The 14,786-nt window shown below is 45.2% G+C and overlaps 1 protein-coding gene across 2 annotated transcripts; it reads right to left on the bottom strand.

The window, feature by feature from the left end:
- Window positions 1-1,358: 1,358 nt before the first annotated feature.
- On the bottom strand, window positions 1,359-14,653 carry LOC146173573 (uncharacterized). Of its 2 annotated transcripts, XM_084583452.1 has the most exons (3): window positions 14,530-14,653; window positions 11,773-12,592; window positions 1,359-6,777 (listed from the first exon to the last, which is right to left on the bottom strand). In XM_084583452.1, the coding sequence occupies exons 1-3, from the start codon at window positions 14,552-14,554 to the stop codon at window positions 2,427-2,429; spliced, it is 5,196 nt and encodes a 1,731-aa protein (XP_084439578.1). In that variant the 5' UTR covers window positions 14,555-14,653; the 3' UTR covers window positions 1,359-2,426. The 2 variants fall into 2 exon arrangements, with proteins under 2 accessions (XP_084439578.1, XP_084439579.1); XM_084583453.1 differs by lacking the exons at window positions 11,773-12,592; window positions 14,530-14,653 and adding an exon at window positions 10,411-11,768.
- Window positions 14,654-14,786: the final 133 nt, after the last annotated feature.

Genomic DNA, 14,786 nt, shown 5'->3' with positions numbered 1-14,786 from the left:
ATATTGAGAAAGCACCACAATTGCATTCTTAAGACACGATTACACTAGTAAAGACACATAATTCGGGTTAGTTTTGAGCGGATATGGTTGTATTTTTGACGTTTTCTGAGCGGTCGCCGGGTCAGAGGCAGCGCGCTCCCGACTGCGTGCCGGCAAGTGTGACGTCACAACTACCCTAGGGACGTCATGGCCCCACGATCCCACCGCATCCGCACCTGAAGTTGGTTGACCGGCTGCATGCAGTGTCGGTTCCCCCACGTCGCGCCGTGCACAATGCTGCGAAGTGTGGAACGCTGCAAACGAGGGAGCTCGAGGGGGACGCGTACGAGGGCGCATATTGCGGACAATTGCTTGCGCGCTGGGATGGAACGATGAATTGTGCGCAGAACACGAGCAGCAAAAAAAAAAAAAAAAAAGAAAAGAAAGTACGTCCGTCCCTGCGCTTTGAGAGTGCCAGGGGCGGGAAAGGAAAAATGAATAGGTGCGATCGGCCGCGATGGGGGTAGTTGTGACGCGATATCCGGTTTTTGTCAGAGCTTTCACAGGAGCCCACTAGGTGCGGCGATTTGAGAAATATTCATTAAAATACTTACTTTCCGCTCACTTCTGTTCATAAAGTGGATTGTCTTGGTCACTCCCAATGCCATAGCTACCATCTGCGCTGGAAATCTCGGCGGCATTTTTTTATTCAGTATACCTTTAATGTAATGCCCATACATTTCAGCCTCAACTTAAGAAGAAAAACTACTAACACCCTGAAGAAATTTGGCATGCAATTCGGCTGCATTGTGAACATTTCACCCAATCAATCTAAAATGACAACTTTACTGTGCAGCAAGTTATTTAGCTCCAAACAGCCACTTACGTGCAAGACACGAAATCTCGTTTAACTGACCACCTACGGGGGGTGACAGAAGCCTAGCTCGGGCAAAAAAATAAATCCAGCACACAACTTCAGTTGTACACAGAATGGGCATCTCCTATGTAACTTGCGCGAGTGAAACGCCAGCATAAAAGATGCAATCAGTATTTATTTGCAGGTAGCATGCACATATGCACCTTTGTGCAGATACCAAACTATGGTGCATGATGTCAAAAATGTCTCCAGACTACACAACACAGCAGTAGGAAGCACAATTACTATGTACCACACCAACTTTATGTCAGCAATGGTAAAAAAATATAGCAGCCTGTTCCCGCAAGACACTTATATATGAACAGGATGATGATGCTGATGTAGAGACGTTTGGTAGCTCATTCCATAATTGCAAAGCTAAAAAACAAAAGATGAATGATGACATTTCTTATGATGGCGGGTAGAGTGAATGTTGTGGAAAGAATGCACAGTGAACACTTGATGTTGTTGATTATTTTTATTGTAAAGTGAGTACTGCTGTTCTGAATCATCACAACATCATCCTGAATTTACAGCAGTGTATTCCACATACAGAAAATTGATTCCTTGCTGTTCACAAATTGTTACGTATACAATGCACTTTCTATGAAGGTGACAGTAGAAGATCACGTCACACAATAAATACTAACTGCATATGTAGCACACAGATGAATGAGCACTGAATACTGAGCACAATAGGCAAATGACAGAAAAAGGTTTAAAATCAATGACAAATGTTAAAACCTATGATCTACAGACTAGACCCATCTCTTCAATGTCACTGCCCAAGGAAAACAAAGTTACAAGAATGGCATCGCAGCACCAAGTGCTGATATCGCCAGCATAAAATTTTATAGCAGCAGTAAAAAGTTTCCAGGCCACAGTTTGCACTCAGGGTTAAAAAGTCGCTGTGATAACCATGAACTTCAAATATATGCTTCACTCAAAAGCAAGCCATGTGGCCCAAACACTTGATGACAGCTGTATACCCCCTTCACCATTAGATTTCTTATTTTTTCCCCATTCACGATTAGATTTCAATTTTTTGTTTAACTAGTTCTGAAATCAGAACGCACACCATGAATACAGTGCGATCTCAATGATCTGATACTCCAGTGTTATCGGAAAACTGCATTATCTAAAACAGACTCCAAAAGGTCTACTTGTGTGCTAGATAAATAAGGTGATAATTTGTTTACATCATGCTTCTAGTCCAAATCGTTAAATGTGCAGTCCAAAGACCTTTGTCCCCGACAGTACGCTTCCGTGCAAGTTGTCTGCTTTGGTCAAATGCACAAAATGCGAACTGAAATTGTGCACGGTTTCACGACTGGCAGCCAACCAGGTTCCCGGGCACCAGGTGAAGCTGCAAAACTAGCAAGCAAGGACAAAAGTAAAACAAAGCTTACATCTCCAACTGGAGGGCTCAAATGGAATGGCCCAAAAAACAAGAAGTGCAAAATTATGAGCCCCTCCAACTAATTGGCTTGAGCTCGTGCACATGTATTGCTTTGCAACAAAGCGTATTTCATTAAGAGCGAACAGCATCTTCTGCTACAACTGCTTTTCTCGAGTTGTGCAGTTGGTTTGGGCAGCTGCCAATCAACACCCAGTCTACCGTGAAGGAGCTGGCATGCATGCCGAATTCCTCGTCATCCCCTATGATCTCGCTCTCAATGACATACCTTCCCTGCGATGGATGAAACAGCGTGACCTCGTCACATCCCTGTGGCCAACTTCTGTCAGTCTCATAAATGCCTGCACTGACAGAAGGATTTAAATCCTTCTGAGCACTTGCCCCTTCTGAGATTGCCCCTCCTGCCACCTGTGGTCTTCGTCCATCAACAGATGTCTGTCGACGAGGCATGGCTCCAGTCTCTTGGGCCACAGTATGGTTCATAACATCACGTCTGTCAGAGGGTGGACAACCGGTTTTTTCTCCCTGGACCACACTGGCAGTAGAACTGCACCTGCCCTCCCCGTGCACAGAATGGTTAGGTGTGTTACTACTACTCATACCACTGATGCATTTCTGTGGTTTAGAAGGGACTGCGTTATTCTGCTTCCCATCCCGTAATTGACTGGAAATGAAAGGTGGCTCGGCAACCTGTATAACAGCAGTTTTTTCAGAGTGCCTGTTTGAAAGAATCAATTTATGGCCCGCAGCCCCTGTGTCCATGGTCTTTTTCACAATCAAACCCGAGCTACATGATGGACTTGACCGTTCGTCAAGGCTGTTCAAGTTTGGTGTGAAAAGGGAACTCGTATCACTGCATTTGGCTGATGCAGGGGCATAAAGGTCAGTGCATGAAACAGAACTGGAAGCAGGCTTTTGGGACGACGTGGCAGTCTGCTTGTCACCAGATAAGATACCCGAAGAATTTTGTGCTTCAATGACATCGTCTATGTGGGTAGGTTGGCTGTCCATCCTGCTATCTTCTTCGTCACTGGACAGTGTAATTGGAGAAGCGGGCGACATCTCTACAATGCAACAGTCAAGTGTGTCAGATGAGCTGTCAGAACAATGCTCGTCGGCCCCGCTGCTCGGTGGTTCCAGGTTCTTTTTCTCTGTTGAAACAAGTCCAAGGGAAGTGCTGAAGGTGCAATCGACTTGTGAACTCTGGCTGCCCACCACCTCCAAATCTGGACCAGTTCTTCCAGAGTTGGTGCTTTTTGAGAGCGACACCACATCCGAGTCCTCTTCTTTCGACTGACCTCCAGTGTGTGCATTAACTGCCAGTTTTAATGCATCTGGTGGTTGGTTTGTTTCTGTTGCCGAGCCCTGAGAGCAGGCAATGGCTTCATCGGAATGTGTTGCAACACTCAAGCTCTTTGCAGTTGATAGGGGCAGTGTGTGAGCACTCAACTTAATAGGTTTGGCTAATGCTTCCTTTGGTGTACCTGCCAGCGAACTTGCATTCAAACCAACACTAATGGCACCTTCTGGCTCTTGTGCACTGTTCAAGGTAACACCTACATTCCTTGCTGAAGCACAAGCCCTGACCTCGGTGGGTTCACTTATTGCTTCATTCGGCATTGCTGTTGGTGAGCTAGAACCGGTGTCTACACCATCTCTGCGCTGTGGTGCACTGCTCAGACCTTCCTTTGCTGTACTCATCGAAGAGAGTGCACAGTCTTCAAAAGATCTCACTGCTGCTTCCTTTGGAGTTTGCGCTGTCAAGTTCGAACTGAGGCTACTTTGAACTTCCGGCTGCTGCGCGGAGCGCAACATCTCCACTGTTTCGGCCGCAGTTTGTGCACTGACCTTAGTAAACTTGACTTCTGCCTGCTTTGGGGATTCCCTCAAAATCCCACTGGAGCTGCCAGCCTCTTTGGCCTCAACTACAGCATGCAAGCTTTCCATTGTGGTTTGCACTGAAATTTGTGCACCGAACCCAGCAGATTTGGCTGTTACTGCCTCTGGGGTTTCTGGCCCCAAACTCACACTTGGGCAAGTGACACCTTTGGGTCCTGGTGTTGCATGCAACTTCTCTTCCGTCGCTCCTGCCACAGTAAGGGGACCGGCCTCGGTGTGCCCAGCTGTCCCTTTGTTTAGGTTTTCAGTCATCTTGCCCGAACTGGGGCTGACGGCAACTAGAGGTTCTGATGCAGCAGGCATGCCCTTCTTGGTTGTTTCCATTACAGGATGAGCTAAGATTCCAGTGAATTTGACTGCTGATATTGAGGTGCCATGAGTAGCTGACCCCGAAGCGGAGCTGGTAGCCACTGTTGATTGCGTTTCCTCTCTCTGAGTGCTGCTGCCTGCTATGGATTTTGCAGTTAGGCCACAGCCAGTGTTCAACCTCTCGGTTATATTCTCTGTTTGCAAGCTTGTGCAGCCAAAGGGGTTTAGGACTTCAGTTTCTGCCCCCAAACTCACACTTGGACTAGTGGTGCCTCTAGGTCCTGGTGCTGCATGCAACTTCTCTTCCCTCATTCCTGTCACAGTAAGGGGACTGGCCTCAGTGCACCCAGCTGTCCCTTTGTTTGCGGTTTCGGTCATATTGCCTGAACTGGGGCTGACAGCAGCTATGGGCTCTGATGCAGCAGGTAAGCTCTCCCTGGTTATTTCCATCACAGCAGGAGCCACGATTTCAGAGGTTTTGGGTACTGATACTGAATTGCTGTGTGCTGCTGACCCTGATGTGGAGCTCGTCATTGTTAATTGCATTTCCTGCTTCTGAGTGCTGCTGCCTGCTCTGGATTTGGCAGTTAGGCCACAGTCAGTGTTCGATCTCTCGGTTATATCCTCTGTTTGCGAGCTCGTGCGGCCAAAGGGGTTTAGGACTTCAGTTTCTGCCCCCGAACTCACACTTGGACTAGTGACACGTCTGGGTCCTGGAGCTGCATGCAACTTCTCTTCCGTTGTTCCTGTCACAGTAAGGGGACTGGCTTCAGTGCACCCAGCTGTCCCTTTGTTTGGGGTTTCGGTCATATTGCCTGAACTGGGGCTGACAGCAGCTATGGGCTCTGATACAGCAGGTAAGCTTTCCCTGGTTATTTCCATCACAGCAGGAGCCACGATTTCAGAGGTTTTGGCTACTGATACTGAATTGCTGTGTGCTGTTGACCCTGATGCAGAGCCCGTCATTGTTGATTGCGTATCCTGTATCTGAGTGCTGCTGCCTGCTATAGATTTGGCAGTTAGGCCACAGTCAGTGTTCAACCTCTCGGTTATATCCTCTGTTTGCAAGCTCGTGCGGCCAAAGGGGTTTAGGACTTCAGTTCCTACCCCCAAACTCACACTTGGGGTAACGGCACTTTTGGGTCCTGGTGCTGCATGCAACTTTTCTGTCGTTTCCGTCAAAGTAAAGGTATCGACCTCGGAGCGCTGAGCTGTCCCTTTGTTTGGGTTTTCAGTAATCTCGCCTGAACTGGGGCTGGTGGCAACTATGGGCTCTGATGCAGCAGGTAAGCTCTCCCTGGTTATTTCCATCACAGGAGGAGTCACGATCTCAAAGGGTTTGGCTACTGATACTGAACTTCCATGTGCTGCTGACCTCGATGCAGAGCCGGTAGTCGTTGATTGTGTTTCCTGTCTCTGAATGCTGCTATCTGTTATGGACCTGGCAGTTAGGCCACAGCCAATGTCCGACCTCTCAGTTATATTCTGTGTTTGCAAGCTTGTGTGGCCAAAAGGGCTTAGGACTTCATTTTCTGCCCCCAAACTCACACTTGGGCTAATGGCACCTTCGAGCCCTGGTGCTGCATGCAACTTCCCTTCCGCTCTTCCAGTCACAGTGTGGGTACCAGCCTCGGTGTGCTCAGCTGTCTCTATGTTTAGGTTTTCAGTCATCTTTCCTGAACTGGGACTGGCGGCAACTATAGGCTGTGAGGGAGCAGGCAAGCTCTCCCAAGTCATTTCCATCTTAGGTCGTGCCAAGATTCCAGTGGATTTGGCTCCTGATATAAAGGTGCCATGTGCTACAGACTCTGGCGCAGAGCTAGCTGTAATTGTTGATTGTGTTTTCTGACTCTGAATGCTGCTGCCTGCTTCAGGCTTACCTGCCCCACCACAGCGAGTGTTCGACCTCTCGGTTCTATTCGGTGTTTGCAAGCTTGCGTGGCGAAAAGGGTTTTTTGGGACGGCTACAGGTAATGGAACTTTTATAGATGGCACAGCATCGACGTTGAGCCCCCGGATTCGATGCCGAGCAACAAAGAAGTCCGTGCCGGCGACGAAATGTCGAAAACACACTCGTGGACTCAGTGGCCTGTTAGCCTCAACATCAATGGGGATGGCTTCAAGCCAGGCAGACCGCACAGCCGGTTCCTCCTCTTCAGAGGGAAGTGAAAAAAGCCACATTCCAACCTCTTCCCGGCCAGTTGCAGGAAAGCAGCCCTCAACGCAGCATTTGTAGGGGCTTCCCTTTTTTATGGTACTGCAGTGACACCAAAAGAAAATATTTTTGTTAGTAGGTTATAAATACAAATGTTAGCACTCAGAATTACCATGGAGGATTATTTACATGCAGCAAGAGAAAAAGAAAACCTGCAAACAAAAGCAAATTATAATAAAAATGATAAAATAGGTATATAGCATTCACAGCAAACAAAATCTGTTACAAAAGGGATAGTAGTCCAGCAAATGCATTTTAAAACATTTATTCCTACAAAATTCCCTATAGTGGATTAAAAAGTGGCCATCGAGACTGCCAATCCAGGAGCACATCTTGCATTAAGTGACTATATATATAGTTAAATATGATTATATTCAAGCAATTTCAGTGGCTTGATTTTTGACTAACTGCCTTATCTCACAACAAGCAATAAGACTTACTTAAAAAAATGCTTTCGTCAACACCCATGTGGCCATTATTGAAAAACATTTTACTAGCCTTTTCCTATATGCAGATGACAAACTGAGTGCAACAAAATACTGACTTTTTTCCACTTCAATTATTTTAGGGATTTAACATCCCAAAGTAGCTCAGGCTATTAAGGAAGCCACAGTGGAGAGTTCCAAACAACTGAGACTACCTAAGGTTCTTTAATGTGCACTTAAACTTTTATTAATTTTAGTATTTTACTTTAGAACAGTATAAAAACCAAAAGGGGTCTTTACAGGGGTGGGTGTAAGGAACACAGACTCCGGATATAACTGTTATGGAATGATTAGTTACACAATGAAAAGGATGGGTCTAGATGAAGCAAAGGCACAGATATCAGCTATATGTTAAAACACATCAACATAATGAAGTGACAGAACGCTGCCCTCTAAGCGTCCAATTTTTTTTTGTGCAATGTAAAGCTTCTTGTCTCGAATGGCCAATTCCATAGCGGTTTTGCCAGAAATGCTGTCGAAACATTTTAACGAGAATTTTTCAATCAGTGAATGTGCCCATTTTTATGTAGTCCGATGCTGAAAACCATGAGTAATGACCGTGATGCTGATTGCGCGTTGGCAAAAGTGATGTATTGAAAACTAATATAATTTCACGCGCCAGACTATATATCTTTAGTACACAGTAGCATTAAGTTAGTTTCTACACTCAAGGATGTTATGGCAGAGGAACGTTCACATCAACAGAAGTTTTAGTGGGCATGGTCACCGCTTCACCCCCCAAAAAAAGTAAAAATGCTGTGGCACCATCTAGTGACAAATGCTAAAAGCACATTATAGGCGATGCGAAAGGTGGCTGGTTTTTGCTAGCGGGTGCAGTGGAGGCAGTGCAAAATATATTAAAGCAACGTTGAGCACTCTTCAAGGAATATAGAACACTTTGTCCTTACGAAAACAACATCAAATAACATTTTCCCAAAATAGGGTCACGTGAGTTGCCACAGTGATAATTACAACGCTCCATCACAAGAGGCAACATCAGTCGTTTTCATGCGACTTTCAGTGCCAAATTGCAATTGTAAACCCTCGTTTCATGCTACAATATTGCAGCTCTCTCATCTATACCATACGAAATTCGGCAAGCTCCAAACATTTCTGGACTACCGGCTGCATTACAACTGAAACATCAAGTGCGTTCCGTTCGGGCATTACTTGAAGAAAAAGAAAAGTAAAAAGCGTTATTACAGCAATAAAATTCCTCAATCCTGCAAGGGTGTTTGTGATTCCGGAGTGGCTTATGTTGACGAAGTCTTCCGAGTAAGTACATATATTATGGTGAGGCTACCCAAAAAAAGACATAAAATAATAAGTACAGGCATTCCGAGCGATGCAGCTTAGAAAAGTTCAGTAGGTGAATCTGCACATCTGTATTGGTTATAAATCATTCAGCTTTGCACAGCGCACTTCCTAGTTTGACCATACTGGTAACTGTATAAGGAAACTATGAACTGTTAGCATATTCTAATATCAGACATATAAGCAAAACGCACGCCAGTTGCCTTATTTCAGGAGGCAAGTTTTTCAGAGAATGCCCGAAAAAGAACAGCTTATTCATTGCTTTTTTTTTTTGGCTATGTACTGGATGTGTGTGGTTCAGTTCAGGTCGATTGTGAATAGGATGGCCAGATATCGGTAATCTGTGATAGTCTGTAGTGCAGTATTACAAAAGCCATAAGTGAAATTAAGCAAATTTTTTTTTTCTTTGTGACAGACACACAAAACAGTCCTTTCTTTGTTAATGATTATGTCCCGGTCATGACACCAGTTGTAAGGCAATTAAGCTTCATTTTATAGTAAGCGTATCATTTCACAGTAAAGGACACAACTGTCAACAAAGAGTCGTTCGTACATCATTAAGGTTAGTTATGTCATTAATATATAGCAAAAATAAAAACAGCCCTAATACATTGCCTTGGGGCACATCAGATAGAATGGGAATAATGTTGGAGGTATGTCCACTGAAAGTTTTTGTGGGTTTGATATTACCGGAAAATTCCACAGGCTTCTTTTTCTTATTCAAGGGAATTTTGTAACTGTAGTCGATTTTAGCTGTTGGCGTTTGATCGCAATGCTGTACACTTTTGCGATCACATTCGCATCCCTCACAATACTCAATATAACACTTGCCTAATCTCTGCAGTATTTACGAGAAGCAGAAAACCCCAAATTGCCACCCACAACTGCAGCGCCCGAGGGTCCAATCGTGCCCTCATTTCCGGTTCTTAGCAACGGATGCCCCATTCCTAGTTTACGTTCGAAAAACGAATTTTTAAGAGCGATTCCTGAAACACTTACTTCAATTAACAAATGTCGTCTAATTTTTTATGCTTTCTTTTGACGTACCACTAAAAATGTTACTTTATGAAGCAAAAAACTTTGTTGCAGTTGGCCTTCAAAGTTTTGCATAAAAGCTAGACGAAATGCACAAGAATAGCTGGCTGCTTAGTTACTCTAACCTTCCCTACATGATCGTTGGACAGCAAGTGATTACGAAAACAGAAAACATCACAAAAAAATTGTGGCAGAGGTGAAGCCCAAGGAAGGCGTCCATATGCTGCGATGTCGCTGTACATTAAAGGGCAACTTCCTGGTCTTCTGAGCATTTCGAATTTATTATCCCATCACATTCTTTAATCACCTCTTTTCAGTACAAAAAAAAAGAAAAGGCTTTTAAAAATATGAAGTAGAAGTATATATCAAAAGCAAAAACCAGAAAACCGAAGCCAAAAGTCTACAAATCCTATCATTTACGCAAAAATTATAATTGGAGCCATTATTTATGTGGTATGGCCAAAAGGAAGCTGACGCTTTCGTCTTGCAGCAAATGCAGCGCAAATATAGATGGCTATGCATCCACTGACACCGCACACTTAAGGTTGCCTGTACAAATCGCCCCAACTGAGATCACAAAAGGGGGAAATTATAAAGTTCACTTGAACTGCAACACAACATTGAACTGCAGTAAAATTTAGCAGAGATAACCAGCAAACTGAGAACGTACAGTGAAGGTTCCAGAAAAATTGAAGTAGATAAGAAGAGATGCTAGAGTTACCCTTTAAAGAACTTCGGGTAGTCGAAATGATCCAAAGCCATTTACTACTGCATCCCTTATAGCCTGTATCAAATTGGGAAATAAAACCTCGTAAACGAAACCAAACAAGGAAGCATTTACCAATTTCACTGCGTCCAAAACAACAGCGACGACCTCCAAATCCCACTGCAAATCCAAATCCAGGGGCACATTCGTCTAAATGGAGCCTCATCTCGCTGCCCTGGTTGGGATGGGAAACAACCATGTGCATGTAGGTAGCTACAAGCTTTACATTACTTCATAAGCACCGATCCAGATCCAAGAAAACTCGTCTAATGCTTGTGCTGTCACTCTGATTGGCTAAGCTGTTTAGTGAGGTCCCAATCATGTGGCCTCACACGGGTAGTTCAAACTGTGGCGGGGCTCCAACATGTGAGTATCCCCGAAGAGTCATTCAAGTTCGCCAGCCAACAGAGTGTGATGGAGCCTGACAGACTAATGACTGACCGGGACCTCAAGCAGTGGATCGACACTAAAGAAAACCATCAGAGCGGATTCGAACCGGTCAGGTTCGAAGCCAGGTACTTGGGTCTTGACTACAGTCACCGCAGTGAGTGCTTTCACTCGTTATAACCAGGTATAAGTCGGGTCAAACCTCCATCACTTGATGCAGTGGCTAGCAGATGGCGCCACAGGTGCCACCCATGGCCTCCGCGACCTCAAGCATGCCGTTGCAACAGAGCCGATTGCGAATACCTGTTAAACCTTTGCTGTTTTATACAGTGGCTTACAAATGGCACCACATGTACAGTTAAAACTGCAGTGCACAAAGCCCATAGACACAAAGTCTGTGAAACCCCACTTATGTACAGTATTAGAATTCTAGTCAAAATTCTCTGCATTTTTTTTCGCCATCTCCATTGGCCTTTGACACCCGGGCAACTCGGCAAGGTTATTGCCAAAAAGCAGAGTACTGCCCACATCTCCGCCAGACACCAGCTGCATGCGAGGCAAACCTAATCTATAGTTGTGCTTATTTTTCTGCACACACTTTCCTTGTTACTCCAACTGACGCAAATGGAATCGTTGACTGAAATTTACCCGAATGTTTCGTTGACCTAGAACAAACTAGATATCTTCATACAAACAATGGTCTACATTGAACACCTTCGAAAACCTGCCAGTGCCCTGCTGTGGGTGAAGATCAACTGTCACAGGTGGGTATAGGACAGGGTTCTGGAGATGCTGGCCCAGAGAATATACTTGAGGAAGCCATGACTGACTCATACCCAACATGACGAACTAGAGAAAGCAGTTGAACATTAGAAATCTGGCACTTCTAACAGAAGCCCTCTAGTCATGACAAATGTTAAACATTGAAATCGCTGAAAAAGCAAGACCCTGCTACGAAAAGACTAACCGTCCCGTTCTCTCCACAAGATGGCTGACGCAACAAGGATATAGAACACTGAAGGTAACCAAATAACTCCTGCAGTGACTTACACTGGTTCCCTGAAAAATCCAAGCGGATCCGACATTATGTGGCCCTTGAAATGCACCGTGGTGGTCGGTCTTCCTGTCTGCACTAGCATGCTAGTGGCATGACCGCTTGTGGACGCCACATTCATTTTCAGCTCACTTTTGATGGTTGGTGTCTTCTGGAGAATGTCATTCTTTCGATGCCCTCCTGGTACATCCTGTGGCTTCGACTTCGGCTGTGTGGAGATGTTCTCAACCTTCTTGCTCCGACCACTTCTGTCTCGTCGTTTTGGAAAGTCCTTCCCGACTGTCGGACTATCAGCTGCTGCAACTCGGAGTGATGATTCAGAATCCATGTCATTCACCTCCCTAGTCCAATCGGGGTCATCTACGTCATCCGAGCTGTCCGATTCAGAGCAATGCACCTTAGAAACGTTCGGCAAGCTTGCCTTCAGCCCTGTAATCTGCCCCACGGTCGGTTGTCGCAGAGGCTTTATGGAATGTTGACCTGCCTGTTTGGTTGAGGTCATGCTGCCCTGGTCCAGTCTCCTTCGTTTGGACCTGGGCTCGTCCTTACTGCATGTCGCCCTGTCAGCTCTGTTCGGCTTGTCTGCACAATTCCTGGCAACCTTGGAGTTGGTGGCTGGACTAACTTTGCCAGCAAGCTTCGACTCCTTTTGCGAGGAACTTTCGCTGCTGACTGCAAACTGGGGAACGCCTTTCCGCTGATAAGTGGTCACAGTTTTTGTCCGTTTCTTGCGCTTAAGTGATGACTTGTTCTTCAGAATGGTTCGCCTTATCTCGGAGCTGGCAAGCTGACTTGCTGCTAGCCTGGAAAACTTTGCTAGAAGAGAAGAAAAAAAAAAAAATGAAAGGTGCATACAAGTTGATATATACATTGAAGAAAAAAATGTTTCCGAACTTTCGAATATCCCTTAGTGCGAGGAACTGGAGAAGGCATCTGCGCCGCTATTCTCACAAATTTATCCATGAGCCAGTCAGAATTCGTCAAAACCATCCATGCAAATTTCTTACATACCACTTCAGCTACCACAGCAATACTGAGCAATGGACACTTAGCATTTTCTTCACCAGTATCACGTTGAAAACTTGGATCCTGTGCAAGGACCACAATAATGATGCATTGGCTCTCCACTATGACAGAATAAATGACTTTATTGGTTGGTTTTAGAAAGGCATTCCTTATAGGGTCTGCTTTGAGGAAACTTGAATTGTTCCATCATCTCAAACCACACATCGAGCCAAGTACTAGGCATACTAAACAAGTGTCCACTTTCAACATATTGTTGTGCCTACCCATGATGGACAAATACATGAATGCAGCTTCTCTCTCCCTTTTGTGTAACTCCATGGCCCACAGCAGCCCATGCTGGCATGCATACAATGCTGAATGACCCGCAGGCAACACCACAATTTTTCATTACAACACAATACAACACTGGCACCGCTTACCTCACAGATCCCCTAAGCTGATATGGCTGAATTCAGAAAGGAAGAGAAAGAGGGTGAAGCACAGGAGAGGAGGTTAGCCACAAGAGGGTTTTGAAAGGATAAGCAGCTACCGTCTAACCCAATGATGTTTAAAGTATTCAGGCGACTTAACCAAAGCTTTCTACCTGGCCCGCCGGACCTTCTCTCCACCTAGCAGCAAACTATGCAGAGCTCAGGCAGCCGCGTGGAGGCAATTACAAACAAATACATACCCAAACCTGCTACAGTACAACAGGATTTACCCTGAAATATGACAACACATGCAACGTCTGCAAGACAAACATAGCAACACTTAAGCACATACTCTGGGAGTGCAAAACACAATTGAAAGGCGTTAATCCCAAAACCCTCTCGTCGAGGTGGTCAGCCGCTCTGTGCAGCTCCAGCCTCAACGACCAACTCTGGGCCATCCAGCAGGCCCTCATGGCGGCGAAGAGACAAGATCTCGACGTTTCCACGCGAGAGACCTCAGCCCGATCGCGCTAAACCCTGCCTCACATCAAATAAAGTTATTCCTCCTCCTCTTCCGAGAGCCACAGCAGATTTCAAAATGTGCCGAGGAAGCCAGTTCATTAACTGCCACCCATTCCTGCCTCACATGCACCGAAAGTGAAATGAGCCTGTTGGACTATAGGCTCTCAAAAATTTCCGCAATTCCCCAAAGTTTCCCCAAAAAATCCCCAAAATTCCCTCAAAGTGTTAGGTGTGAGTTCTCTTCATTCGAGTAGTGCTCAAGACATCGGAACACATGGATCCTCGCGAAGTAATTACCTATGACTGCTTAACAATTCCAAATTAATAGGCAAACACCAAAGTGGCTACACACAACCAAATTGTGATGCCCATACTCATTTATTAGTAACTATTAATGTGTGAGGAACAGTCTGTCATAAGCAATTAAATTCAGTGATGTTCTATGCTGTGACCAGAAATTCCTTTAAACATCTCAAAATGCACATTTCTGATCTCTTTTACGCGCAGCAGCATAAAAATTCGAGCAACATGGGAAAAGTGAACATATTTTGGCTCTGCGATATTAAATTTCGGATCTACCTTCGAGATTTTCACTCGCGTTTTTTTCTAACTAGCGAAATTATTGTATTCCGAGCTTGCTCAACCGCGAAAGGTTGTGACTAAGCATTAAGCATCCGCTTTAACCCTAAGTGAAACGTCGATGTTCTTTCCAATTCGCTCAATCACAGTGAACTTCAAATGCAAAGCGTCGTTCCACAATGCGCATTCTCACGAACAGGACAGCCGGTGGCTCACCTCCTCTGCGAAGCGAAGGAGCCATGCCAAGTCTTTCCAAATGAGCTCAAAGAGCGTTGACACTGTGGTTCATGCACCGTTAATGTGGTAGAACTGTCAAGGTAGATCTGCCCATGGATCTGCAGCGGACCAATAAAAAAAAAACACCAAGTGAAGTCTACGCAACGCAGGGGCCTTGGCTTGGCTACCTTGGCCGCTGCCTGAACCTGGCCGTACTTGCTAGATGCACCAACGACAGGAGGGGACGTTTTGTTTTA

Source organism: Amblyomma maculatum, chromosome 11 (genome assembly GCF_055883805.1).
Source record: "Amblyomma maculatum isolate TAMU_Amacu chromosome 11, ASM5588380v1, whole genome shotgun sequence".
NCBI lineage: Eukaryota > Metazoa > Arthropoda > Arachnida > Ixodida > Ixodidae > Amblyomma > Amblyomma maculatum.
This window is presented reverse-complemented; position numbering and strand designations above follow the sequence as displayed.

What these genes read in the sequence shown, in the direction of transcription:
- LOC146173573 (XM_084583452.1), bottom strand. Translation starts at nt 14,554, where the DNA reads ATGGCTCCTTCGCTTCGCAGAGGAG. An exon ending in TCCTTCGCTTCGCAGAGGAG is followed by an intron (nt 12,593 to 14,529) that starts GTGAGCCACCGG and finishes CTTCTCTTCTAG; the next exon opens with CAAAGTTTTCCAGGCTAGCA. An exon ending in GGATTTTTCAGGGAACCAGT is followed by an intron (nt 6,778 to 11,772) that starts GTAAGTCACTGC and finishes GTGTCACTGCAG; the next exon opens with TACCATAAAAAAGGGAAGCC.